This window comes from Puma concolor, chromosome B4 (assembly GCF_028749965.1).
Source record: "Puma concolor isolate L17-30 chromosome B4, mPumCon1.1.hap2, whole genome shotgun sequence".
In the NCBI taxonomy this organism is placed as follows: domain Eukaryota; kingdom Metazoa; phylum Chordata; class Mammalia; order Carnivora; family Felidae; genus Puma; species Puma concolor.
The window spans coordinates 20,207,873-20,234,745 of NC_141673.1; the positions used below are offsets into that span (position 1 = coordinate 20,207,873).

A 26,873-nucleotide genomic window follows, 5' to 3' on the forward strand; every position below is an offset into this window, starting at 1 on the left:
CTGGAAAAAAGAAATTAAGTCTTTATTCACTTGCAGTGATTACCAAAAGCGAATATTTTTCTGAAAGAAAAATAAAAAGAGGCAATAAATATCCCATTTGGGCTTACCAAAATATATCAAGACGCAAAAATTAAAAAAAAAAAAAAATTGTTTTTAAATGCCCGAACTTAGGTATTGAAGTGAATAATGATTTTCAAAGTAGTCTCTGATTCTAATGCTCTGGCACACCTGGAATCACTCCCAAGACCAGCTTTGAACTTCCCGTGGGATCAGGTGTTAAGGTGGAGATGAGACCCAATCTCATTACCCTGTGTTCACGTGTACAAGGTTGACTGGCCAAAAAAAAGTATGATCCCACTTGATCACCAACATTATTCTCTACACATGGCCCTCCATGACAATTGTCTGTTTCCAAAACTGAAAGCCACTGTCCTCTGCTGATGGGTGCTCTCCCCTCCAAAGCTCCCTAAAGTTGGCTCCAGGAGAACAGGACCCAGCAGCCAGACCCATGCCTGGCACAGAGCCGACACTTAGTGAAAACTTGCTGAATAAATGGACATTGGAATAAAAGACAGATCTTTTGGCCCCACTGAGCATGTCGAAAAGAACCTGTACCTAGCACCCCATTGATTTGCCATCTGTGTTATTCTGAAAGAATTCTAAGCCATAGCAGCATTGTTTTTAAAAAGACATTGCTTCCCAGTATGATCACTCTAAAAGGGATTTGTGCATCTAATTTCTGGTATTGCTGCTTGGTTACACACATTTCTATATTGTCATCTCTATTGTTTCAATTCCAGGACAAAGTTATCAGTATTAGGGAACAGGGTAGCTGGATGGACAACTCCAGAGGCAAGCAAGCAAATAAACAAACAAATATTAAAACCCCTTCCTGGGAAATCAGCTATTTCCCAGACAGAGACTCTTAGTAAATGTGAAAGAGTTGGCAAATCTAACCTCAAACACTACCTGTAAGATTGATAGAGGAATGAAGCAACATTCTGCGGCTATCAAAAAATTTTCAGAACGTTTCCAGATTGTTCCAGAAAGATCCAGGCAACCTGAGAAAAATATTAAGTCTACACTGCTGTGCAAAATTTTCTTAGTAGTGACAGTCTTGGAGCTACTAACTGAATATACTTCAACTAATTAGATAGAAGACTAAGTGCTGAGAATGCACTAATATCCAGGAGTGGCCATTCTCAATGGTTTTAAGTGAGTTGGCCTCACAGTAAAAATCATCCATCTCTTCTGGGGATGCATAGCACCAGTGTCTCATCCTGAATCTCACTGACTCAAGAGTGTGGGGATGTTCATACTCCTGCCCAGAAAACATGGTAAGTGGAAATAAAAATCTATCCAGGGTACCACTGTCTATATGACCAAATAGCTAAGCCTGCCTGGAAATTCAATTGTTCATTCATTCTACAAGTATTTATTAGGAGATTGCCGTGTGCAGCTCTCTGCCAAACACTGGAAGAAATGAACTAAGGGGACCAAAGAAGTGTTAGGACATGGTGCCTGACTGTCAAAAAACTTGAAACCTGTTAGGGGAAGGACTGAACCACTAATACGTGATTAAGTTGAGAAAAGAGTGATTTGATGCCAGAGGCCATAGGTCCAAGAGGAATCAGGAGGAGGAAGGGCAGATGAAAGACAGCTAAGACAGTCCAGGAAAGCTGCACAGAGGAGTGAAACCTGAATTGACGGGTTAAAAAACAATGAGATGAACTGAGGGCTGAGGGAGGGTGAAGGGCAGATAGGGACATTCTAGTCAAGGCTGAAGAAAAGGTCTGCTACACCTGTCAATTCTGTTTATGCTTATGCAAACCTTCTTTCTCAACTAGGGAAATACATAAAGCAGTGATTACTGTGTCTACCTTTTACATAGCATTTTCTTTGAAATTTCCCTCTCCTTGATGAAAGTAAGTAATAGTTCAAGAGGACTGTGTATTAGAAAATAACTTCCATCCATCTACCTTCTTTATTTAGGGATGTCACTTTCTATCCTAAACTGATTTGCTTCCTAGTCATGGAGAGCAAATAGAACCATGGCCGTTTATGTGGCTGGGAGCATGACTGCATGTGGCCATGGGCTTGCTTAATTCTGCAAATGTTAGAAAAAGTGCTGCTAATTTCAAAATTCCCTAGTCATCTGGTCTAGCTCTTTCATCATACTGGGTTCTGTGTTTAGAGAAGAGTTTTTGTTGATTAGTTGACTGGCTGATTGGTTGATTTTAACTCATAGGAAGGCATTTTCTCATCTAAGCATACAAATATAATGATGACTTTTCACATTAAGGGTCAGGCACAGGCTTTGTTTAAACATCGACAGCTTGCCCTCTGGTATTATATCATCTACTTTGTTGGTTCAGCCTTACAGCTTGGTCCAACCACCTTTCTAAATTTGGAAACAGAGGGGTATGCCACTGGCCTTGTAGAGAATAATGTTTCAATAGCTTCAGCCAGGATGTCTAAACATCCTTGAACCCTTCTCATGGAAGGAGTTCTAGAAGTTTGCACTGTCTGCATTCCATAAGCAAATAACCTTCAGACTGTAGCCCATGTGGCCAGGATTACTATTCATGTTACTATCCATGGGTGCCACTGAAGGCCAAGGACAAAAGCACCAACATTATGTGTTCATTTATGATATTGTCAATTCAAGTTAACTGAAGAAAAGAGGTCCAATGTACTGAAAGAAAAAAGCATTTTACTAATGTATAGGAGACAATAATACCATAGGAATTAGGTAATGAAATATGACAGTAAGAACAAAGAAATACTTAGCATGCTTTTGAGTAGTGTCCAAAAAAAAAAAAAAAAAAAGAAATATTGCAATCAAGAAATAATTCGTTATTCCAAAATTTAAACTGTGTTATTCGATCCACAAATAAAAGAGGAACTTTTAAAAATGATGATACAAACATATAGGCAGAATTCTCTAATCTATATCTGTGAAAACTTTCTTTTGTAGAAGGGTAATGCTCCTTAGCTTAGGACAGTTGGTCCTTCCTCCACGGAGAGACAAAGGAATGAATATTTCATGGATCCACAGTAGTAAGTAGTACATGATAAAGATTATTCACTTTCTAAGACTGGACTATCTTCATATAAAGTAAAAATAGAATAATATTACAATCATAAATGAGTTTCCAATTCAATAAGGATCAACATAATGTTTGCTTAAGGTTGTACTGTCAATATATTTAAACCATCATATAAATCTATGCAAATATACAATGTTACAAAATGAGATGCTAGCCTTAAAAAATTGCTAGTGAAACTTGGAACAGTTCATCAGTAACACGAAAATATTCCATTTAAAAAAAATGTGTAATCCAGATAACTTTCCAAACTGGCACAATCCCAAGAATACCAGATAACTCTTTTCCTTCACATGCACATGGTAACTTGGAAACTACCGATTGATTTGCTGACATCTCAACAAATGCTTGTGATATTTTTATCACTGTTGTTTTTCTTTTAGAAAGGTGTATCATGAAAACTGATCAAAGCACCCTTCATTATGCTGACTGGTCATGCAGGTAAGATGCAGAAGAACTCTAAACCACACCGATGAAAGGTAATGTGGAGAAGTTCTATAGGACCACTATGGCAGTCATTACTGACCTCTTTCTACTGACCTCCTTTTGTTGAATTCAGCCTCACTTCCCCTCCCCCTTAACTCACCTTTTGTTGGTGTAGTTCCGGCCTCTTTCTGTTTATTTGGTTCTGTATGGAAAGTACAAGCACATTTTTAAAAGTGTCTCAAAGAAAGCATTTAATTGTGTGATGAGCAATGGGGTGGAGGGTGGGAAAGAAGAAATTAATGACAACAGTACAGGTCATAAATGACACCACATATTTACTTATTACACTATACATGAGTTATGGATTTGGGAATTTATAATGTAGAATCCCATTAAGCTTAATAAAAGCAATGAATAACTCTGATCACTTTTGAAAAAAGTATACATAGGGACATGCAATACAGATTTTGTTAAAATATACTTAGCTATGCTGAGACTATGTTAAATGTGCTTATGTAGAAGTGAGTATAAAACGTGGGTCACTTCATTTTAGACCCCAAAAGGGACTGACTTTTTAAGGACGTTTGACCCACGTAGTGATTCTAATTGTTTGGACTTCGAGATGATATTATAGTAATAAGCCGGGGTATACAATCTATAATTATACAGTAGTTTCAAAGCAAATATTTTGGTGCATATACTAATTTTCTAGGTTGAATGGAGAGGCAATAATCAATGCAACATGAGAGCAGTAACATCCAATTTCATCAGCTGAGGCAGACCATCTAGCTTGCTTCTCTCCATCCAGAATTATATTAGTTTAGATATTTGCAAATATGTCTGACTTGTGATATATGTGAGAAAAGAATTATTTTAAGCATGGATTCTTTTTTTTTTTTTCTGGATGGGTGAAGTAGAGGTCTGAATCTTAGTTAACTAATAACTACTTTAACAGTTTGGGAGGAGACTTGCTTTAGCAACAGGAAGTCAGTATTGTGTGATGAATATGAAATATGCCTATGCCATAATAAGGGGAACTTTGGAGCAGCCCAATGACTTCAACAGATCTGAAGAACAGAAGGGAGACGTTATGTCTTCAATGGCCTGTAGGTTTTCAGTGTACTCAATATTGGCAAAAATAAATTTTTATTTGCAAGGAGAAAACACACCAAAGAAGAAGATCCTAAGAAGAATGTCACACATCTATACTGGCTAAAAGAAAACTAAATTGAGATCGTCCCTATTTGAACTCATGTGGCACTGAGCTTCGTTCATTCATTTTGACACATGGCAATGTTCTTCTACGCTGGTTAAGGGTTTTGAGTGTGTGAATCTTGTATTCTTAGCCGGGCAAAGGGGCTCCTGTGGACAGTCAAATTTCTCAAAGTGGCTTCCTGAAAATGATCTCCAGATGGAAGAGTTTCATAATCACCTTTCAAATTTCCATGCAAAAAAATCACCAGCAACTGAGGCCTTTTCAGTTTCTGCTTTCACCTAGACTGGGTTGGTCTACAGTGACTTCTCACCCCTTGACTTCACACCACATTGTCAATTCAAGAAACCTGCATTAAATCACTTTCTGCCTTGTGAGATTCTCACAGTATTTCCTCATGTTTCAATTTAGTGGTTGTATTATATTTGGTGGTTCTCCAGGCTGTATTTTATTTTCTATGTGGTTGTAAGCAAACTGAATTCAAGATAATGTTTTCTTCTTAGAGTTCCAATATTGTTCTTTTCCTTAGGTCTATGTGAACGTAAAAGCAGGCTCCACCTGTTGTGTGAAATAGTAATGCCCACTGTTGCTGGGCATCACATCTACCTGCCAAGGGGTTCACTGGAACTCTTTTTTTTTTTTTTTATGTTTATTTATTCTTGAGAGAGAGAGAGTGTGAGCAGGGGAGGGGCAGAGAGAGAGAGGAAGACATGGAATCTGAAGCAGGCTCCAGGTTCTGAGCTGTCAGCACAGAGCCCAACACTGAGCTTGAACTCCTGAACCACCAGATCATGACCTGAGCTGAAGCTGGATGTTTAACCAACTGAGCCACCGAGATGCCCCTTGCTGGAACTCTTTATTCCTGTTTTTTTGTTGTTGTTGTTGTCACCAGGGGGACAACAGGGTACTATGAAGTGGAGGCGTTGAGCCTCAGAGGCCACCGAACTGTCCTGGAAACTGTTTCTTGAGGAGTTGATGGTGACGTAGTTCACAAGAAAGATGTGGGCTTTGTTTGGCTTTAGCTATATGTGAAAAAGCTCTGCAAATCCTTCATCCCCTCAGAGGCCCAGGCTCCACAACGCTAAAACGTGCGCATGACAACAACTTTGGCATAACTAGAAGGGTCTCCGTAAGTGTATGATGTGCCATCCAAATCAGATTAATGTGAGAGGACTATACAAACACAATATATTATTTTTTATATCATTATTATTATCATTATTATTATAAACCTGTTACAACTGTGGTCATCCAATTTCTCTGGAGGAGTTAGATTAAAACTCACAGTTTCAATGGAGGCCAGATCATGCTGGGATGGAGGTTCTGTATTTGCAGCCCAGACGTGTGAAGTAGTGTTTTTACTCACCTGGGGGTGGGGCTGGGGCTGGAGCTGGGGCTGGGGCTGGAGCTGGGGCTGGGGCAGGAACTTCATTTTCTAGAAATGAAAAGAATAATGGAAGTATTAGTCTCACTTCTCCGAGAGAAAAGCTACTTTCCACAGCCCCAGGCTGTGCTCAACTCCAAGCAGTTAATCACCTGCACTGACAAGAGGGACAGAGCAGGAAAAGCATCAACCTGTGACCAAGACACACTGCCTTTTGGTATATGGTGTGAGGTAAGGATCTAAATGGAATTCTATAGATTTCCAGGAGGACTAAATGGAATTCTATAGATTTCCAGGAGGTGAGTTCGAGCCCCACCTTAAGTAAGTAGAGATTACTTAAAATTAAAGTCTTTTTTTAAAAAAAGCAACAACAAAACAAAATTAAAAAAAAACCCAGTTTGGTCTAACAGTCATCACTATGTGCAGTCTAGACAGGCTGGAATGAGTATATCAAGAATGAACTACACCTCAAAAAAATCAGAAAGGAACAACACAGGCTGTTAGGATGCATTGATATATTTTTTCATCACTAATTTTTTTGTGTTGGGTATAAACTTAAATTAAAAAAAAATAACTATTTTCATTCAAATGACCATAAGTAAATATATTATCATTTACTAAAGAGAGAGAAAAATATAAAACCAAAAGAGATAAGCATATACGCTTATAGCAGAAGCTAACATGGAAGGATACAATGTAGTTTGAAGATATAACAAGTGTCCTTTAGATGGCATCAAGGGACATGCTTTAGTTTCTTCACCACATCATGGAAAGGATCTGTGGTGCCAGTGTTAGCCAGAAGACAAAACCCTTGGTAAAAGCCTTTTATTTTCAGAGATCTGAGTGCAGATGGAAATCTAATGTTGACCTCTTGGCTTTACGTGAGTTGTTGCAGCACACGGATATCAGAATACTCAGAGCAAGAGCCCAACTTCTCTGGCACACTATCTTTTGGACAGGGTCATTGTCACCCAATGCCCAAGAACATCTTCCTGGCTCTCCCTGCAGACAAATTTCTCTGTCCTCTGGTCTCTTTTTCCCATAGCTGCAGGGATTACTTAATGACACAACTGTGTTTCATCCTGTTATTCTCTGTAGAGGGTCTCGGTTATCTCTTTAGTGAGGTCTACACTCTTCAAGTTCATATTCAAAGCCATTGCCAGTGGACACTTCCTCCCTCCCTCTTTTTTTTTTTTTAATTTTTTTTTCAACGTTTATTTATTTTTGGGACAGAGAGAGACAGAGCATGAACGGGGGAGGGGCAGAGAGAGAGGGAGACACAGAATCGGAAACAGGCTCCAGGCTCCGAGCCATCAGCCCAGAGCCTGACGCGGGGCTCGAACTCACGGACTGCGAGATCGTGACCTGGCTGAAGTCGGACGCTCAACCGACTGCGCCACCCAGGCGCCCCATCTCCCTCCCTCTTTTTAAGTGCACCCCGGTGACCCCTCTGTTCTAGAGCTGGTTTCTCGTTTCAACTTCTGACCTGTCTGCCACCAAGAAGACGATGATGGTCTTCTCCCTGACAGACCTTTGATTATTCTCTGCATGTGATTTTATCAGATAGACCTTGGTTCAAATCCTGACTCTTCACCTTATTAGTTGTGTAATCTGGGACAATTCCTTAATCTCTGTCAATTTTGGTGTCCTCATCTGTGAAATAACAATAATAAGGTGGTAATCTATGCAAACTGCAAGCACAGTTCCTGCCTATAGGTAGAGCTCTATAATTTACAACTATAACTACCATCATTATTTTGTCAATCTTTTTCTATCTTGACATTTCTCTTAAGATTCCCAGAGCTAATTATTCCCTTCTTCTCCCCTCCCTTATTCTCTTTGCATTCTGGACCACATGATAATACACTCTTTATTCACTAATTATTTTTTAACTATTTTCCATTTATCTCAGTATATATGTGTTTCTTTTCCCTCCCAACTGAACAAGAACAGAGACTTTTTTCATTCCTTTCCCACCTCCCTGGGACCTCATTTTATTGTTGGAAATACATTAAATGCATAGTGAATTGACAAAAAAGAATTCGAAGGGCTTCATTGGTTATCACATTGACCATGCTAAACAAAGGCCAATTTTTGTAAGGGAAGCTGTGATTACTCAAAATCCTGATTTGGAAGTAAGGCCAAGGGTGAATTCTAAACAAATAAATAAAGGAGAATTATCTTGGACACTGAAACCGTAAATGTATTCTGAATGTGAATTGTCCATTTCCATTGTGTCTGTGGCCCCAGTGCTCTATATAAAAGCCCCAAGATCGAAACAAAATGAGAATTTAAAAGGCTTAGTTCAACTTCCAACAAATCCACAGAATTTCAGTCATTAACAACCGACTATATCATACTAGAGAACTATAGAAATACTATAGGATATTAATACTGATATTTTTAGGATGTTTTCAGGAAATGGAAGTAGGAAAATGCATGCCTGTCTGGCATGGAGGTAGAGCCAGAACTTTTCCTTCTTAAAATCATAGAAACCCTGTTACTATATAGCCATTGGAGGAATAAATAAATAACAACCACTTACAGGCACCAACTGCATGAAGGACATAGTGTATATTAATTCTTTTAATCTTTACAACTCTATCAAATCAGTACTTTTTTAAAAAAATATTTTTAAGTTTATTTATTTATTTATATATAGAGAGAAAGAGCATGAGCAGGGGAAGGGCAGAGAGAGAGGGAGAAAGATAATCCCAAGGAGGCTCTGCACTGCCAGTGCAGAGCCTGACATGGGGTTCAAACTCACGAACCATGAGATCATGAATGAAATCAAGAGTTGGATGCTTAACCAACTAAGTCACCCAGGTGACCCTGAAATCAGTACTTTAATTATCCCCATTTTGCAGATGGCAACTGAGGCAAGGTCCTACAGCCCATGAAGGATGGAGGCAAGCTCTGCCCCACCAGGTGCAGTCAGGTCTGCCTGACTCAGAACCTGGGCTCCCCAAGATGGGGCTGCACTTCCCTTCTCAGCTGCTCAGACTTGTGGAGGCAGAAGTGGATTGATGGACTTTTCAGAAATATTACTGCATTTTTCCTAGTGAATTGACTGGACTTATTGTTATGGCCACATAACCTCATATGGATGCTGTCCTTTCTGTAGGAGTGGAATATGCCTCAATTTCCTTATCTATGCAATAGAAATAATAGCATAACCTATCTTAAGAGTTATTGACAGAAACAGATGAATTCCTACAGGGGTAAATACCATATATGCAATCTCTCTTTTTGTGGCTATCATCATTATTGTCATAATTTTACTCTGACACAACTGTGAGAATGACACTCATGCCTTTCCACACATGCCACTTGCTAGGGATTTGCCTTATTTCTAGGTCTGTGGCTGCATCATGTCAGAACATGTTTGGAATTGGGGTGGGGGCTGAGGAAGCATCTGGGAACTGAGCAGAGGTTGTAGGGACCATGCTCTTCTACTGTGCAGTGGTAATAATAATTGATTTTGATGAAAATTACATACATTGTAGAGTTTGTTTAATGTAGATACATTGACCAATCAGTCAATCAATCTTGGTAGGACAGAAAGGATGAAAAGATGAACGCTCCATAGTTTTCCAAGCCTTTGAAACAAAGAATTCCCGCTGTCCTAAACCTAGAGAAATGGAGACCGGGTGTAGTGAAGGTCAAGCAGCAAAGGAATTGGACTGGAAATGCATAGTTGCAGGTGAGTCTCAGGACCTGAGGTATCTCCTTTGCCTTAAAAGAGCTGCTAATGCATCTCTCTTACTCCAAGTCATATTTTGTCACTGACAGGTTCTGTGGTGCCCAGCTTTGCCCACCCCTCTAAAAGCCATTTGCATGTTCCCAGATTCATTAACTGCCTTTTTAACAATCACTCATTCACAACAATTTCCACGGTACTCACTGAATGGGGACCATAGGAAGAAGGGCCCACCCAACCAGAACTCATTAAGCATAAATCCAACATAAATCTCACAAGAGTAGGCATTTATAAGAGAGGCAAAGATGAAGTGCCAGTGTTTAAGAAGCTCACAGGTAAAGGAACTACCCTTTTCTATCAAGTTAGTGACCAAACCAAGTGGCTTTGCTCTCTCAGAACATTCGAGACTCAACACCTCTACAGTCTGTCTGGTGCTTCTGAAATTGCTGTGTGGATATGAATCACCTGGGGATTTGGTCAAGTGCAGATTCTGATTCTGGGGGTCAGTGGCAGGCTTCAAGTTTCTGCATTTCTAACAGGCTCCCAGCTGATACTGATGCTGTCGGTCCACAACACACACTTTGAGTAAGAAGTCTCAGACTGTGTCCTAAATATCACCTAATTCTGTCCCATTTCAAATGTGATTATGAATGTAAGGGGTTACCATACATGGGCACTTTTCCTCTCTCTTTGATCACAAGCTTCTTGAGGACAAGGCCTGTCTCCTCCTCCTTTTCAAATTCTGCACAGCAGGTGCTCTATAAATATAGTTGATTGGCAGCCTGTTCAGTACGGCACAAAAGCCCCTTCTGCTCGCTGCCAAGATATCAAGAACCGTCCGCTGGCACTCCAAGGGCAGCTTTCTTCATCTGCACTACCCACAGGGAACACTATGTCTCCCATTGGCGACCCTTCTGCTGGCTGAATGCTGTGAGGCATTCACCCAACCCCATCATTTCTTAACAAGGGCAGGAGAGCAATTAGGCTAGAGTTTTGGCCCTCAGTGCCGGTACAACCTTGGCCTTTCTAAGGAATTCCCCCTCTCAAAATCTGGGTTGCATTTCTTAGCACATAACCCTCAATCAGCCATGCTAACTCCACGGTCAACTAGCTTAGCCCTGTCCTAACTGTCAGGAGGCACTTGGCCTTGGGAAACTCTCCAAATCTTTAGATTTGGAGCAAAGGTTATTTATTGAAGTGAGGCCCTTCTCTACTTCTGCTAATTCAAAAACCAAAAGGCAAATTTTTCAGAACTTTTCTGCCAGGTGAATAAAGTAGGATTTTTGTCCATCTCTTTCATCCTCCCCCGTTGTCTTGATTAGGAAACATACAGACAGGATGGAGTAAAGGATATACAAGGGATGTAACTTTTTTTTGAATAAAAGGAAGAAACTTGGAAACCCAGAAAGTAATAAGTCCAAGGAAATATAATATATATATTTATAAATATATATATATATAAATATATATATATGTATATATTTATAAATATATATTTATATTTAATGTTTATTCACCTTTGAAGGAGTAAGAGACAGAGCATGAGCAGGGGAGGGGCAGAGGGAGACATAGGATGCAAAGCAGGCTCCAGGTTCTGAGCTGTCAGCACAGAACTCTACGTGGGGCTCAAACCCATGAGCTGTGAGATCGTGACTTGAACCGAAGTCAGACACTTAATCGACTGAGCCAACCAGGCACCCCAAAATGTTTTTGTGGACAACATAAAAATTAATTAGATTCTGAACCAGCAACTAAAGTTACCTCGTGCTTCCTTAGGCAAGGACGGCTGTTCTTTGATCCTTTCTAGTTCACAGATATAGACTTACCCTCCCTCTGCAACACTGAAGCGTTTTCAAAGGGCTTGATCTATTTATGGTGGATTTTTCCTATGACCACCTACTGTAAGAAGCACAGGTATGCCACCAATGGCATGTCTGCACAGCGAGTGCCAGGGCACTCTAACTGACGGGCACTGGTGGCAGCTGCTAAACACACAGCCCGTATGTGGCCTCTGGGGTCTGCTGAAAGACCAGGAACCCAGAAGCTCCATAAATGGTCTGCTTTCTCCGATGTAATCCATTCCTGTTTTCTACAATCAAGGGTTCCATGGTCAGTAAATTAAAGGGGGGAAAAAAACCAACTCAGGTCTTAGGAGGCATTAACTGACCTGCCTCTCTCTATGTATGTGTCTCTACACCAAAATGATATAAACATCCCAGCTCTCTCCTTCCCATGGGCTCACTGACTCAGATAATACATTGTTTGGCTTCTTTAAAAATGTTTTTTGGGCTCTCAGGTGCAGTTTAATTTAGCCTTTTGATAGCATGGAGAACACAATTACATCCTATGAATATGTTGCAGAGGCATAGAAAAGACAGGAAGAACATGTAATAACACTTGTTATGTTATCATCGAGTGGTAGAATTACAGGTCTTTTTTTGTGGCTTTCCTTTTGTCACTTTTTTGGATAAAATAATTGTGCTAAAACCATCCTTTGGTAATTTTCTGTGCGGGAGAAAATTGTTATGTTGTTCCTCATTATGTATTCTCAAAGTCACATTCTTGGTTTGAAATAAAATATGTGAATGTGGGGCGCCTGGGTGGCGCAGTCGGTTAAGCGTCCGACTTCAGCCAGGTCACGATCTTGCGGTCTGTGAGTTCGAGCCCCGCGTCGGGCTCTGGGCTGGTGGCTCGGAGCCTGGAGCCTGTTTCTGATTCTGTGTCTCCCTCTCTCTCTGCCCCTCCCCCGTTCATGCTCTGTCTCTCTCTGTCCCAAAAATAAATAAAAACGTTGAAAAAAAATTAAAAAAAAAATGTGAATGCTTTATATATTGTAAGCATCGTGGTGAATGAGGCTTTATCTGGCAGACTTCTGTTTTGTCATGTTTGGTAGTATAGCAAATTATCTTTCTTCCCAGGTTAAATATATAAACATTGTCAGGTATATCCCCTGGTGATAGTGGGATCTGACACTGTGTGCATGTTGCAGCCTATGCCCAGCACAATGGAAACTGCTTTAGTATAAAATATTATTTGTAATGGAGGTGTTCATAATACTTAGAGAAGTTTTAATTATATGAATTATAACTGTCACCAAAACTATCAGCAAACACAATGACGATGCCTTTTGTACTGGCCATATTCCTTAGACATCAGAATCTAGGTTTGAGAAATAAATTAATGTTTAATCTAATGTTTTTACAGTTAGATGCTTAATTTGTTCCCTATTATATTCATTATAGGCTGTGGGTGTGGATATCTTATACCTTGGGATTTAGGGATTTGGGATTAGACATTTTTTAGAGGCAATTCTTTATTGGTTTATAATAGTGATTCTTAGAGTATGATCTGGGATCCTTGAGAGCACCTGAGACATTTCTGGGGAGTCCACAAGGTCACAACTATTTTCATAATAATACTAAGACATTATTTGCCTTTTTCATTCATATTCTCTCACAAATATGCAAAGGATATATAATGTGTGATGACATCAACTCTCTGACAACTAATAGAACATGTGCTGTGTATTTTTATCTCTTAAAAATTTATCAGTTTTAATTTCTAATACAGTATATATTGATAGATATAATGTGTGTAGGCTTTTTAGTTTCTCAATAGTTATTAAGTGCCAATGTATCTGAGACCACAAAGTTTGAGAAACATTTAGAATTTATGATAAATCTTCTTAAAAAATTATTTTGTGCGTGGACACTTAAAAAAATAAACTTATGCCATATGCCTCATTCAGGAAAAATCTGTAGCCTTGATGAATTAAATGAATGAAGCAGTCAAAATAAAAACTATAAATTGGTTTGGTGGGCTTAAATATAACTTATTTTCCTATGTGTACAATAATGGAGACAATAATAGAGACAAAATACTGTCTGGTAATACCTCCCCTATTCAGAATTCAGCTATCTAGCAACCTCACTTATCCAGAGAACAGCTGCTGACCAGTCAATTTAAAAGGGTGTCCAAAGAGCAAAATGGATTTGTTTCAAGTTTCTCAAGCCCTGGGCACTAAAAGCCTAAGTGCTTGATTCACAAGAGAGCCCACCCAGGTCCTTAACAAGCCTGGGAATTGGGACTCTGGTGAGGCAGGCCAGGGGTGGGATTTAAGGAGGCACTCACTCACAAGTGCCAACTCGACCCTTGCATGACTCTGAGAGTGCGTGCCTCCTTAAACGTGATGCCCTAGGTGCCTTGTGGACACTCCACAGTGTAGCCCCACTCAGGGGGATTCCAGAATCCCCCTGGGGTCCACAGAAAAGAGAGGGGGACAGCTTAAAATACTGCCTGACAAGAGTAATAAAAGAAGATAGTGGACTTCTAGCAAGGGATGAAACAGGAGAGCTATGGAAAATTGCATTCAAAATGCAAATAATATGATTCTAATTAATACAAAAGCAAGTAATTTGGGCTCTCAAGGCGTCACGTGGCACAATAACTGACATCTATAATTTCAGACAAAGTTATTTCCACTGTACTTTGGTTTCTTTAATTAATTAATTAATTTATTTATTTATTTTTGAGAGAGACAGAGAGAATGAGAGCAGGGAGGGGCAGAGAGAAAGGGAGAATTTCAAGGAGGCCCTGGCTGTCAGCACAGAGCCTGATGTGGAGCTCGAACTCATGAACCATGAGATCATGACCTAGACTAAATCAAGAGTTGGACAATCACCTGAGCCACCCAGGCACCCTTGTACTTTGTTTTTAAAAGTAAGAAGTAGGGGCACCTGAGTGGCTCAGTTGGTTAAGCATCTGACTCTTGATTTCGGCTCAGGTCATGATCTCACATTTCTGTGAGCTAGCAGCACAGAGCCTGCTTGGGATTCTCTCTCTTCTCTGCCCCTACCCTGTGCATACATGCATGCATGCACACTCTCTCTTTCAAAATAAATAAAAATTAAAAAAAAAAAAAAGCAAGGAGTAAAATGTTACATTGAAGGCATGTTTCTATCCAAATTGGTTGAAATAATACGGTTTGAGAACAAAATAAACTCTGAGATTCCAAGGAGACCGGCTATTCAGAATGCTTCAGTCAATTAAATCCATATTCATTTACTGTGGCTAAATATTGCCAAAAAATGTATTCTAAGGTTCTGAATACATGAAGTCTACTTGTGCATCAGGTATGCAAATTTTCAATGACTCATTATTCAGCTTGATGGAATTTCCCTGAACCCACAGGATTTTTTCCCCTTTCCTTGTAGAATTATTTTTTATAAGATTTTAGTTTTAAGTAATCTCTACACACAGTGTGGGGCTTGAACCCACAACCCTGAAGTCAAGAGTTGGCAGCTCTTCCGACTGAGACAGCCAGGTGCCCCCTCACCCCCACCCCAACCTCCAGTCAGGTTGGTCTTATGTCTTTCTAATTATGCATGTTTCAACTTCGGAATGTCATTCCACACAGGAAAAGAATTGAAATAGGGTTAGAATTGCACAGCAACAAATAGCTTCTCACTGTTAACATGGGGCTGGATTAAAATGAAGCCTTTTGCTAAGATCTGATGACTTGTTTCTTTAGCGTGATTCTTACCATATTTGAAGTAAGAGTCAAACGGGGGTTAAGTGGCATAGATGGGGTGGAGGTGGTGTGGGAAAATCTTTACTCAAATTGAAAAAGTTTAAAAATTTAGCACAGGTCACAAGGAAATTATTGCAAAAGTGATTCAAATTGTTAACAATTTCCCCTTTTAGTCCCTTATTCTGCCTCTCCCGGGGGTCTGTTCCTGGGCAGACCATCACCACAATCACAGCACTCTCATGTGGTTATTCGGTTATCAGATAAATCCCTTAAAGGCCTTGCCCCAACGCATTGCTGGGCCTCCGATTGGGTGACTTTTTAAAAATAGAGGAAGGACAGGCCTGATGCCAGGTGGGGTCATAAAAATAAAATTCCACAGCAGTAAACACAGTGGCACTCAATCAATCACAACCATATGTGGTCATGGAGAGTTCTTTATGTGACTATCTCAGAAATACTCAGACCTGGAAGACCCCACCTGCTAAACGCACCCCTGTGGGGAGAGAAATCTTAATGTTCCACAAACCCAAGCCTTTCAGCCGTTGGTGGCGGATATAGTTACATGTTCAACTGCACAGGGTGACTCTTTCAACTAAGTGGGAAAGGCCATGCTCCCACAACGGAACAGTGGAGAAACAACTGGTTATCTTCGTCTGTTTAACAACTGGAGACCCCTAAGTGGACATGATATATTTCAGTGGGAACACAACATAGGCTCTGGAGTAGAGACCTCTTATTTTATCTGGGCTTCTGTGGGTGAAAACTAAGATGATTCACCCCAAGTTAAAAAAGGAAATTCTCATGGCAGTGGCAGTGATGGCTATGATAATAACAGCAACTTCTTTGGAAGATATTATAAATATTAACAATAGTTATTAAATAAATATTAAGGAGAGGAGCAGGGTTATTATGTACCTTACAGTGGTTGTTCCATGTTGGTGGAAATGCCCTCAAAGTTTATGTTAAGGGTAAGGCATTTAACACCTTATGCCAGATTCTGAGTTCGCTGTTTTAGAAGGAAAATACTTAAGTTCTTACATGGTAGGTCCTATTCTGAGCTTTTTACTTTATTTATCTTATTTCCTTCATGCAAAGACCTAATGGGTCGGGTACTATTATTATTCACATTTCACAGAGGAGGAAACTGAAGCATATGAAGTGTAACTAACTCAATACATGGTACAGCTGGAACTTGAACAGCCTAGAATGTTCTATGAATAGTATACCTTGTTTATGTTACTGTGTTTAATAATGACTATGACTTAATATGCATAAGGGAAAAGCCAAAATACTATGCAGAATAATTCTAAATCCATCTAACTTTTAAAAATGAGAAATGAAAAGAAAGAATTATACAAATATATTATTTTTAAGTTACAAGTAGAGCATTCTGTTGCAAGATATATAAAATTTTATAAAATGCAGAAGGTAATATCTGATACAAGCAAAGAATTCTGAGGAGTTTGAAAAGAGATTTGATACTGTTTACAGGAAGAATTGGATGATTTTGGAGAAAAAGAAAAACATTTTCTAGCCTAGGTTCTTGCAAATATCTATAGTACAAGTCAAAGAAAATGAATAAAACAAAAGTAAAGATCTAACATCTGACATATTAAACATAACTTTAGGTCTTATATTGATGTGCCAAACTGGCCCATAAAAAAGATTCCTGAGGGACTGTAAAAGGGCAAAAGACTTATCAAAGTGGATTTCAGACTTGAAAGGCATAATAGAAGCCAGATTACAGTTAGCTTTTTATGAACTCATTTTTAGAGAGAGAAATAAGCATGTAACGAAATGATCCTGGTTTGCCAAATCGACCACTTCACTCCCCAATCTGAAGGAATCTAAGACTTTACTCTGGAAATGCATAAATAATACACTGCCGATAATATAGAAATGGAAAACCCATAAATAATCCGCCCCACGAATGGGAACATCCTGAAATTTGGCTTACTGTCTATCTGCGTAGCTGTCCAAAACAAATGTACTTCTTATAAATTAAAACTGGGCCTAGCCACGCAAAGTAGAGCACATGATATTGTCCCTTTGATGGTTTGGGACTGTTTTTATAAAAAGCTGTGGGGACAGAAGCCCTGTTCTCTCTGGTTATGAGACGCTTTGCATACTTACAGGAAATTCATTGATAAAGTCTTCTTTTTTCACAGTTTCATATTCCTTAATCACTATGCTTTCAAATTTTCGGAAACTGCTCTTGAATAAACGACTACTTCATAATTACCCCAACTAGGAACACTGTAATTCAGTAACTGCCTTTCCACATATTTATTGGGTTTTCCTCGGGTTTAACAGGCTGGACCAACAAGGACTCCAGAAAAGACAGCTGTTCCTATCAAGAGCTGATATGGGATAAAAACCAAGAAAGGAGACATGGCCGTATCCCCTCAGGTTCACACATAAAATGGGTTTTGATTTTTTGATTTTTGATTTTTGATTTCTAGGGCTTTAATTCTGTTCTTTATTATCTAACACACCCAAGTGTGTCTAGAGATGAGATCTAGAATTACCAGAAATCACAGGCTGCCAAGAGTATATTGTGTCTCTTAATATAGGTTTCAAAGACAAATTAAGGAGGAGTGCAGATAAAAATAGTAATTATTAACAATAATAAAAATTCTTCTCCGTGTGTGCCTAAAGAGCCTACAAATACATGTTAGAGAAAATAATTATAAGAAATTTCTGCAAAAATAACAAAAATGCTTTTGCTTTTTAGGGCTGTAAAAACCACAGAACTTATTTTCTTTCACAACAACTCTCTAAAATTTTAAAAAGGGATATATTTACTTACAAAAGTATGGCAAAAACATTGTTTTCATATTTGCTCAAGTTTTTTAGAAAGACCGCTTGTTTATTTATTATTATGCCTGTGCATTTCTTAAAAGTGACTTCAGCCAGGGTGGTTTCTTCACCATTCATGTAGGATTCGGGGATACTTTGAAATGGCTATAAATAAGGAAAGTGTGAATTGTGTGCCCATAAGGGGCCTAAAATAAAATGTTTCAAGGCCATGTCTCTGGTCCAAAATAAAGGGAGTCATTGAGGGAACAGAGGCTTGCAAATGCTTTCCTTTTCTCTTTCACTTGGGACCCTCAGACCCACTGAAGAGCCCAGCCTTTTTCTTTGCTCATTTTCAGGAACTCCCTTACAGCTGACTTTGTTGTACTTTGAAAGACCCGGAGAAGACTTCTTCAGATTTACTGGATGAGAAACAAGCATACAACTTGTTTTTTCCAAAGTTTTTTTAAAGCGATATATTTAGGGCACTTGAGAGGAAAGAATTGGCCAGTCCTTTATTTATCTTCCTAACAGGTGCAGCCCGGACAGTCATAAAAGCAGGCTACTGAAAAAGAATGATTTTGCCAAGTATTAAGCTTCTCTGGTGTGCATGCATTTGTCCCAGAGTATTCCTTCCAACAGCAGAGAGCTCAGATCTACACCACTCCTCTCCTGTACAGAATAGCAAAGTTTTGTCAGGGGGAAAAATATCGTGACATTCATTTATACAACTTCTTCATTCCTCATCCAAATCTTCAACTTGACCTAAATGAACCATTTCAGATTTGGAGGAAAATAGTCGCCCTTGATAAAATAGCTCCTCCCTCTGCTCCCGTTCTTTCCCTTCCTTCTTACAAATTAACTGTCCCCCAATTTGAATGAAAGGTAATATTCTATACGTAAGGTGACTTCTCCCAAAACAAATTTATTTTGGTGTTTGAAATAGGCCTTCCAGTCTCATGCAGGTGGAAACTGAAGGTCAAGGAGTAAATATGAGAGGAGGTTGGCCATCACCAGGGCACCTTTTCTGATGATGACTAAGCTTTGGGCGATGCTGAGAAATAAGCAAGAGGTGATGAATCCTGCTCTACATTCAGATAGATTTGGGGCAGAACTTTAAGATGTGATGAAATCTCTAGGGACCAAGAAAAAAAGATAAAGCAAAGGAAAAACTTCTATGGACTGAAAGAAAGTTATTCTCCTTTACCACGTTCCCATCCATTCCTACTGAGAAAGGTCAAGATAGTTTTGACAGATAGATCCTGTATGTTGATATAACAAAAGAGTCTGTAGCAACAATGCCATACCTTTGATTCCTGGAGTTATCAGAATGGTCCCTTAAAGTTATGGCCATAAATGAACCTATGTTTTGTCATGTTTGAGTTTTCAAGAAGAGATTTGACATGGAAGGTGAGAAAGCTATAGTGTCTTTCCCAAAGCTTTTTGAATCATACCCAGGCAACAAGGAGAACTTTTGCCTTTTTCCTATGAGTTAAGTACATGAAATACAATAGGGCCTGGTATATCACATAACAAAAAGTGAAATTGGTGTTAAGGCCTCAGATAATTTTTCTAGGTCCTGTAGATTCTGATAGTTAACAATTGTCTAAGTATATTAAAGAACCAGATTTTAATGATCACATACTATAGAGATAAAATTCTGATGAAATCATTTTATGGATTTAAAAGCCATTCATGGCATTTTTTTTTTCAACGTTTATTTATTTTTGGGACAGAGAGAGACAGAGCATGAACGGGGGAGGGGCAGAGAGAGAGGGAGACACAGAATCGGAAACAGGCTCCAGGCTCTGAGCCATCAGCCCAGAGCCTGACGCGGGGCTCGAACTCCCGGACTGCGAGATCGTGACCTGGCTGAAGTCGGACGCTTAACCGACTGCGCCACCCAGGCGCCCCCATTCATGGCATTTTTAAAATATTAGAGGTTCTACCACAGAAGTATTTTCTAATTTCTAATTAGAAATTTTCAAGTTTCATGTTGATAAAGTCACTCCTTGAAGGAAAAGAGAAATTTCCAGTGAAAAGTGATTCTTTTACACATTAAATGCTCAGAGGCAATTAATCATGAGGGCTTTTAGAATAGATACCATGTTGTATATGTCTCTGAAATCCCAGAGACTAGCTTACAGTAAGTGCTCAATTAATAGTTGGTGCATAAATACATGTATCAGAAACTCTGGGAGATTCCCACAAATCTGAAACTTCCATCCACATCCTGTTACTATTTGATTGGAATAACTAGGCCTCAGGTTCTGCATGAATCCCAAGCAAAAGATAGCCCTTTTATCTGGAACTGACAGTAAAAATACTATAGTTGTCTAATGAATAAATATACAATTGATGAAGGTGGAGAGGAGGGCAATAGGAAATGGTTACTCCTTAAAAATAACGTTTTCCTGGGGCAACTGGATGGCTCAGTCAGTTAAGCGTCTAACTCTTGATCTCAGCTCAGGTCATGATCTCGTGGTTCGTGAGCTCAAGCCCCATGTAGGGCTCTGGGCTGACAGTGCAGAGCCTGCTTGGGATTTTACCTCTCTTTGTCCCTCTGCCATTCCCCAACTCACACATTCTATCTCTCTCTCAAAATAAATAACTAAAGTTAAAAAAAAAAATAATGCTTTCTTTCTCCAGAAGGGGTTACTGAGCCATCCAGAATGTTTTCAAGAATCTAAATCAGAACTGTTGACTAATTACTTCCATTAGACTTCCTCCTTGAGGTCCAAAGTTACACCTGTCCTTCCTCCACCTCCTTAGAAGATTTTAGTTCTCCCAAGACCCAACATGAAGCTCCCAGAATTTGGTCACTGTAGGTTGGGAGGCAGTTAAGAGAGATATCTTTTACACATTCAGATGCTGAAAACTCAGCCTCTTTTGAGGAGTTACTGCATCCTCCTGGATCCTAGGTTCATGTGTCCTATCAAGAGTCACAGCAAGTGGTCATGTCCTTCTTGGGCATGGTTCTCCCAGGTGGAGAGAAGATGTAAGATTTATAGGAGCTGGAGGAACCTGTCCCTTGGAAGTGTTTCTGCAGATAGTTTAAAGTGACTCTGAAGACTTGGTTTGGTGGCAGGTTTTATTCTTGAGGCTATCTTTCAGAGGGATCCAAGCGGATGGAACAAAACCAACCCCAGGGAAAATGAAGTAAGTTAGGAGGAGGTACAAGGACCAGAATAGTTCCTGAATTGCCATACATCTTACTCTTTAATGTAAGTAATATGAAAGTGCAATGATTTCACCAGGAAAATTATGTAAGGTGCAGTTCCTTTAAGAACCCATTCTGCTGGTAAGGAAACGGAAAAAATCCCTGCACTTCCTTAAAGGATTTTAAATACATCAGTAACCCTCTTTTTATCCCCACTCCCCACCATCCAAATTTAAACTAACCGCAGAATCTATGAGTATAAAATTACTGTCCGGGGGGGGGGGGGGACTCTTACACAGAATATCAACCGTGCATTTATAGCAAAAGAAGATCATGGGGACCTTGGCATCTGTATTGATTTATTCAAAAAGAAAAAATAAATATTTGGGGGGAGGGGGGAATGCTGAAGTTAAAGATAGATCTTCCTTTTTGTAGCTCTAAAATTTCATGGTCTCTAAAAGCGGAGTGGGTCAGATTGAGTTGTAAAACCAGACCAAAAGTAAAACTTTATCACATCTAGCAACCAACGTAATTTGATTGGCTTTATGAGCTCTACAGTCTGTCATCTTATTTATTAGTTTTTCAGCTTGTCATTTTCAATTGAGCATTAAAATAACACATGCAAATTTATCCACTAAATGCAAGATAATTAAAACAATATTCTGTCCTTAGCCAGGAAACATAGAATGCATTTCATCCAATAAGCCTTGAAGAGGCTAGTCAAGTGACAGATCAAATAAAAAGGACACTTAATACACATGTAAATCATTTGCATTACAAATAAGACACTTTAGCAGGGGTTGGACTCACTGCCTGGTAGTTGGGATTAAGTTCCCATATTAATGCATGCATTTGGTGTGGTTATTTCGGGTGGAAGACTTCATCCATCAATGCCTCCACCACTAAGTAAAGCCAACCTGTAAACTGATCACCACAGCCTGTCAACACTGGTTACTTAATTACATAAAGAAAATATATTTCAAAGACTTTTGATAATTTGGGTAGTATTTCAATTTTAGGCCCCATGTCTAGCATCTTTTTCAAGGTTCTTCAAAACAATGACTAAAAGCAGTTTTAAGAATTAAAAGTGAAAATACTGAATACTATTTTTATGCTTCTGCTCATCTTTTTTTTTTTTTTGCTTTTATTTGCAGAAGTCAAAAATAAACTCCTGAAACCAATACTGCACTGTATGTTAACTAACTCAAATTTTAAATTAAAAAAGAAAAAAATGCAAAAACTAGAAAAACAAAATAAAATAAAATGAGCAGTGTTTTTAAAAAAAAGATGTCAAAAATAAAGATTTGGTAAGCACTAATGAAGACTAATATGAATGAAATAATATTTTAAAAAGACATTTCCATTAAAAATTAAGCTTCCTGTACTTGTGCTGTTAATTTGTGTTTTTCATTAGTCATTTTAGTAATTTCTAATTCTAATTTATTTATGTTACTAATTAGTAGTTCTTAAATATTGATTTTTTTTTATAAAAGGGAGAAACTTTATTAGAGGAAGCATTTCTTCTAATGAAGAATCTTATCCTATTTTCAGTGTAATTATCCTTAAAAGGCTACATATTAAGAATATGTCTATAAGAAAAACCATTGAAGAACATAATGTAGCAGCGATATTCAAAGACATTCTCTTTTACCCAGTTGTCTCATTTTCTTTGCATGCAAGAATTTAATAATATAATAAGTAAGAAACTCCAAAAGCACTGATAAAAAAATAGCTGCATCTGTATATCTGTATATTTTAAATGTCTTCCCATGAAAAAACATATAGCAAATCTGGAGATATTTGTTGCAAATTATTTTTTAAAATCTGATCAAATTTATTAACTAAGAAAGCATTACAAGCTTCTCCCACCACCCACAAATTGCAAATACATGGTGAGCATGGTGCTCGTATTCACCATGAGCAATTAACATCCTTAAATTACACTTTGAGGATAACTTTCAACTGAATGATAAAATTATAATTTGATCATTTTAGTCACTATCCCTTCATAAGCCATCTTTCTCAGATATTTTTCAATTCATTATACTCTTCCTATATTTTTCCTCTGGTCTGTGTACTGTAAAGGATCTTTTCCTTAAATCACAGTGATTCTATATCTTATAGTCTGTTTAAGAAACTGGGTATTTGTTTGAAAATAAATACCCAAATGAGCATACTGTATTCAAAAGTACAACAAAGAGATTTATGGATGAGTCTTACCCTCTTTCTTAGTGGGTTCTGGCATGACCACAATAAAACGTTATTCTCCAAAAGTTTGTTCCCCTCCGATACTAGTTGACAGAAACCCCACAGACAGTGAGAGATGGTGCAGGTCAGCGTGACAAGCAGTTGGGGAGAAGTCCAGTGCTTTTATACTGTGTCTGCACAGCAATCACGTTGGCACCGCCCTTTCTTCAACACAAGGATGCTGGAACTTGACAGCTATGAGGACCTTTCTCACATCTGTTGTCTGCACTCTGCTCTCTCGCCTACTGGAAGGAATCTCCTGTCCATCTCGTGTGGCTCTGAGAACACCTCTAACTTTCTAAATTCAGCTGCAGCTCCATGTTCCTTCTTACTCTTGTCTTTCTGTCTGATGAGGCATGTGTCAAGTCAGGAGTACAGAATGTTTGCTGGATGATAAAAAATTAAATTAAAAATCATAATATGCCAATTCAACATATACCTTAAGTTTCACTAAGATTATAAGGAAAAAAATCTCTGTGTTCAGATGACAATGTTTATGCTCCCATTGGCTTTTTGTATTCATCAGTTCTTAATTATTGGTTTTAATTTTCTTTCTCATTTTTTCAGTAATATGTTAATATTAATTTGTCAAGCCAAATTTCTATACTGAAAATCCTGCCTTATTTTTTGTTTTTGCAAGAATAGCAAGTGTTTCTGTTGGGATATACTTAGCATTTTCCTTTTTTCAAGAAATGTCCTGAAAAAAAATACCGGGCATATAAAAGAATGAAATAATGATACATGCTACAACATGGGGAAGCTTGAGAACACTATACTAAGTGAGAGAAGCTAGGTGCATAAGACCACAGTATACAATTCCACTGATATAAAATGCCCATGTTAGGCAAATCCAGAGTCAGAAAGTCAATTAGTGGTTGACTTTTTTCCAGGGGCTGAAGGGAGCTAGAATTGGGAGTCATTGATCATGGATGTGGAATTTCTTTGGGGGGTGATGAAAATGTGTTCTAGAGTTAGATAGTAGTGATGGTTGTATAACTTTGTGAATGTGTTAAAAACCACGGAATTGTTCACTTAAAAATATATGGGCCATGAGAAAATACAGTTAGATAGACCTATAGCCATTGTTTTGTTTCAAGGTGGCCAACAGACACACAAATGTAACCTCAGATATTGGCAAACTATATCAGATTTGGCCACTTTCTCCCAAAACTCTCATGGAACTGACAAAGAAGTATGAACTACCACATGGTCAAACTAAAAAAGACACCTTGCTTTCTTTGTCCACATGTGTGACACCTCAGAGACCAAGACTAAAATTAGTTCATGTGGAAAGACGACTGTTCACGTATCTTTATTGGTATGTGTTTTTGAGATTATTTTCGAGGGACTTTGATTGATTTGTACTGAACCAGCCACACTGTCTCGTTTAATTTCCCTTGTGGCTGAGAGCGCAGCTGGTCAGACTTAGCTCTACCAAACTCTGTGCCAAGCTAACTTTTCATATAAGGATGGAAACTCAACTTAGAACTCAATAGCATCATGCTTTAGCTATGTGGTGGGGAGGGGGAGGGAAGCCAGTTAAGAAGGTCAATGAACATCTTCTATAAAGAAAGCCTTTTTTCAACCACATAGTGAGACTGAGCACATTGTTTTGCTTTTCTAAAATATTCCCTTGCTTTTAGATGCTAAACAGCTGAATGCCAGCCAGAAAACAGACAATTTGGTAATATAAAGCTAGATATTCCTTGAAAGAAAAAGTAACTTTTTTTTGTCCTGAGTCTTCATGAGAGTATCAATTAACAGATGAAACAAATGAAAGAGGCTAGAATCTGAAGTCAGTTCCTTGGGTTCTATTTTTCGACCCATCATCAACCAGCTGAGTTACTCTAAGAATGTCAAGTGGCCTTTCTAGGCCTCAGTTTCCTTTTGTGTAAAATGAGGGACTAGAAAAAATGACCTCTGAAGCCCCTTCTAGGTTTAACGTCTTGATTCTATATGAGTAGTCCCTAAAAAAGAATCTTTTATTTTTCAGTATTCCCAGCACACTGGACACCACATGTAAAATGGACATAAGGACAAAGTGTCACATTGCAGAAGAATGTCTATAGTGATGGGCAGATTTCACGCGTGCCACAAGAGAGGTGACATGCCATCATTGGCTTTGGCAGAAACTCCATTGGGTTTTTAATGCACTGATCATTTTACTGAAGTGAACAAATGCCAGGAAATATTGCAACCCATGGAGAAAATATTTTATGACCTGAAAAACTTTTTGGTAATATAGGACTTGATTGTAAAAAGACAAAAAATTATTGGAGGAATTGGAAGACACATTCTAGGATAAATGCCATCTATAAGATGGTTGAAGTAAGATTTAAGTTAGAATAACAAGTAGATATGTGTAATTTTTCCAGGACTATATTGTTTTAGGAACACATAACCCTTGTTTTGGATCTTGTATATCCATTTAGTAGGTTACAGACTTCATCTCCAACATCACTCTCAGGAAGTGGGGAAAATAGTCAACAAGGCTCTTTTTTTCATTTGTTAAATGCTTTATTGGGTTTTTCCTTTTTTATTATTTAGTGTTATATTTGGGTGAATGTAGCCCTAAAATAACAACAGTTAAATCAAGATAGAACTTTCTTGCTCACACAAAATAAGTCTAAAAGTAACTAATTTAGAGTCATTATAGGGGCTCCACAGTGTCATCAGGATTCCAGGCTCCTTCTTCCTGCTCCACCATCCTCCAGGTAACTTCATGGCTTACTGTGGCTGCAAGTACTCTAGCTATTACGTTCACATTCCAGGCAGCATTAAAAAAAAAAAAAAAGAAAAAAAGGACTCAATTTTCCATTTTAATAAGACTTCTTTGAAGTTCCATACAAAACATCTAATACCTATCATTGGCCACAACTTGATTATATGGCCATATTTGGCTACAAAAGAAGCTGGGAAATGTAGTCCTTTATTCTTGGTTACAATGGAGTTCTGTTACTGAAGAGAATGAAACGAAGGAGTGTTGAATAGGCAAATATCAATCTCTGCCAGGTCTTCCAAAACAAAAGCAGTAATATTCCCTGCCTCAACCAAAGAATACAGAGAAGTATAAATGTAAGCTTCATCCTCTCTCCAACCTTGATCTCACTCCATGATGTGAATGAAAGTCTACATTTCCTTGTGTATGTAAGGACATAGCAGGGAGTTATTCATATAAGTTTCACATCTTATTTTTCATATATTTTTCATAAGCAGGAGTTATTCATATATTTCTTTAAGTTTATTTTGAGAGAGAAAAAAGAGAGAGCGCATGAGCAGGGGAAGGGCAAAGAGAGAGAATCAAAACAGG

General features: G+C 38.5%; 1 protein-coding gene across 10 annotated transcripts in view; it reads right to left on the reverse strand.

The window, feature by feature from the left end:
* The window catches only part of MYBPC1 (myosin binding protein C1), an 88,966-nt gene extending 65,289 nt beyond the window's left edge, over positions 1 to 23,677 (reverse strand). For all 10 annotated transcript variants that reach the window (XM_086712538.1, XM_086712542.1, XM_086712536.1 and 7 more), the window contains exons 1-3: positions 23,537 to 23,677; positions 6,113 to 6,181; positions 3,694 to 3,735 (exon numbers count right to left, since the gene is read on the reverse strand). In XM_086712538.1, the coding sequence (XP_086568664.1) occupies positions 3,694 to 3,735; positions 6,113 to 6,181; positions 23,537 to 23,561 (136 nt within the window). In that variant the 5' untranslated portion in view covers positions 23,562 to 23,677. The remainder of the gene's footprint in view (positions 1 to 3,693; positions 3,736 to 6,112; positions 6,182 to 23,536) is intronic.
* Between the last annotated feature and the right edge of the window lie 3,196 nt (positions 23,678 to 26,873).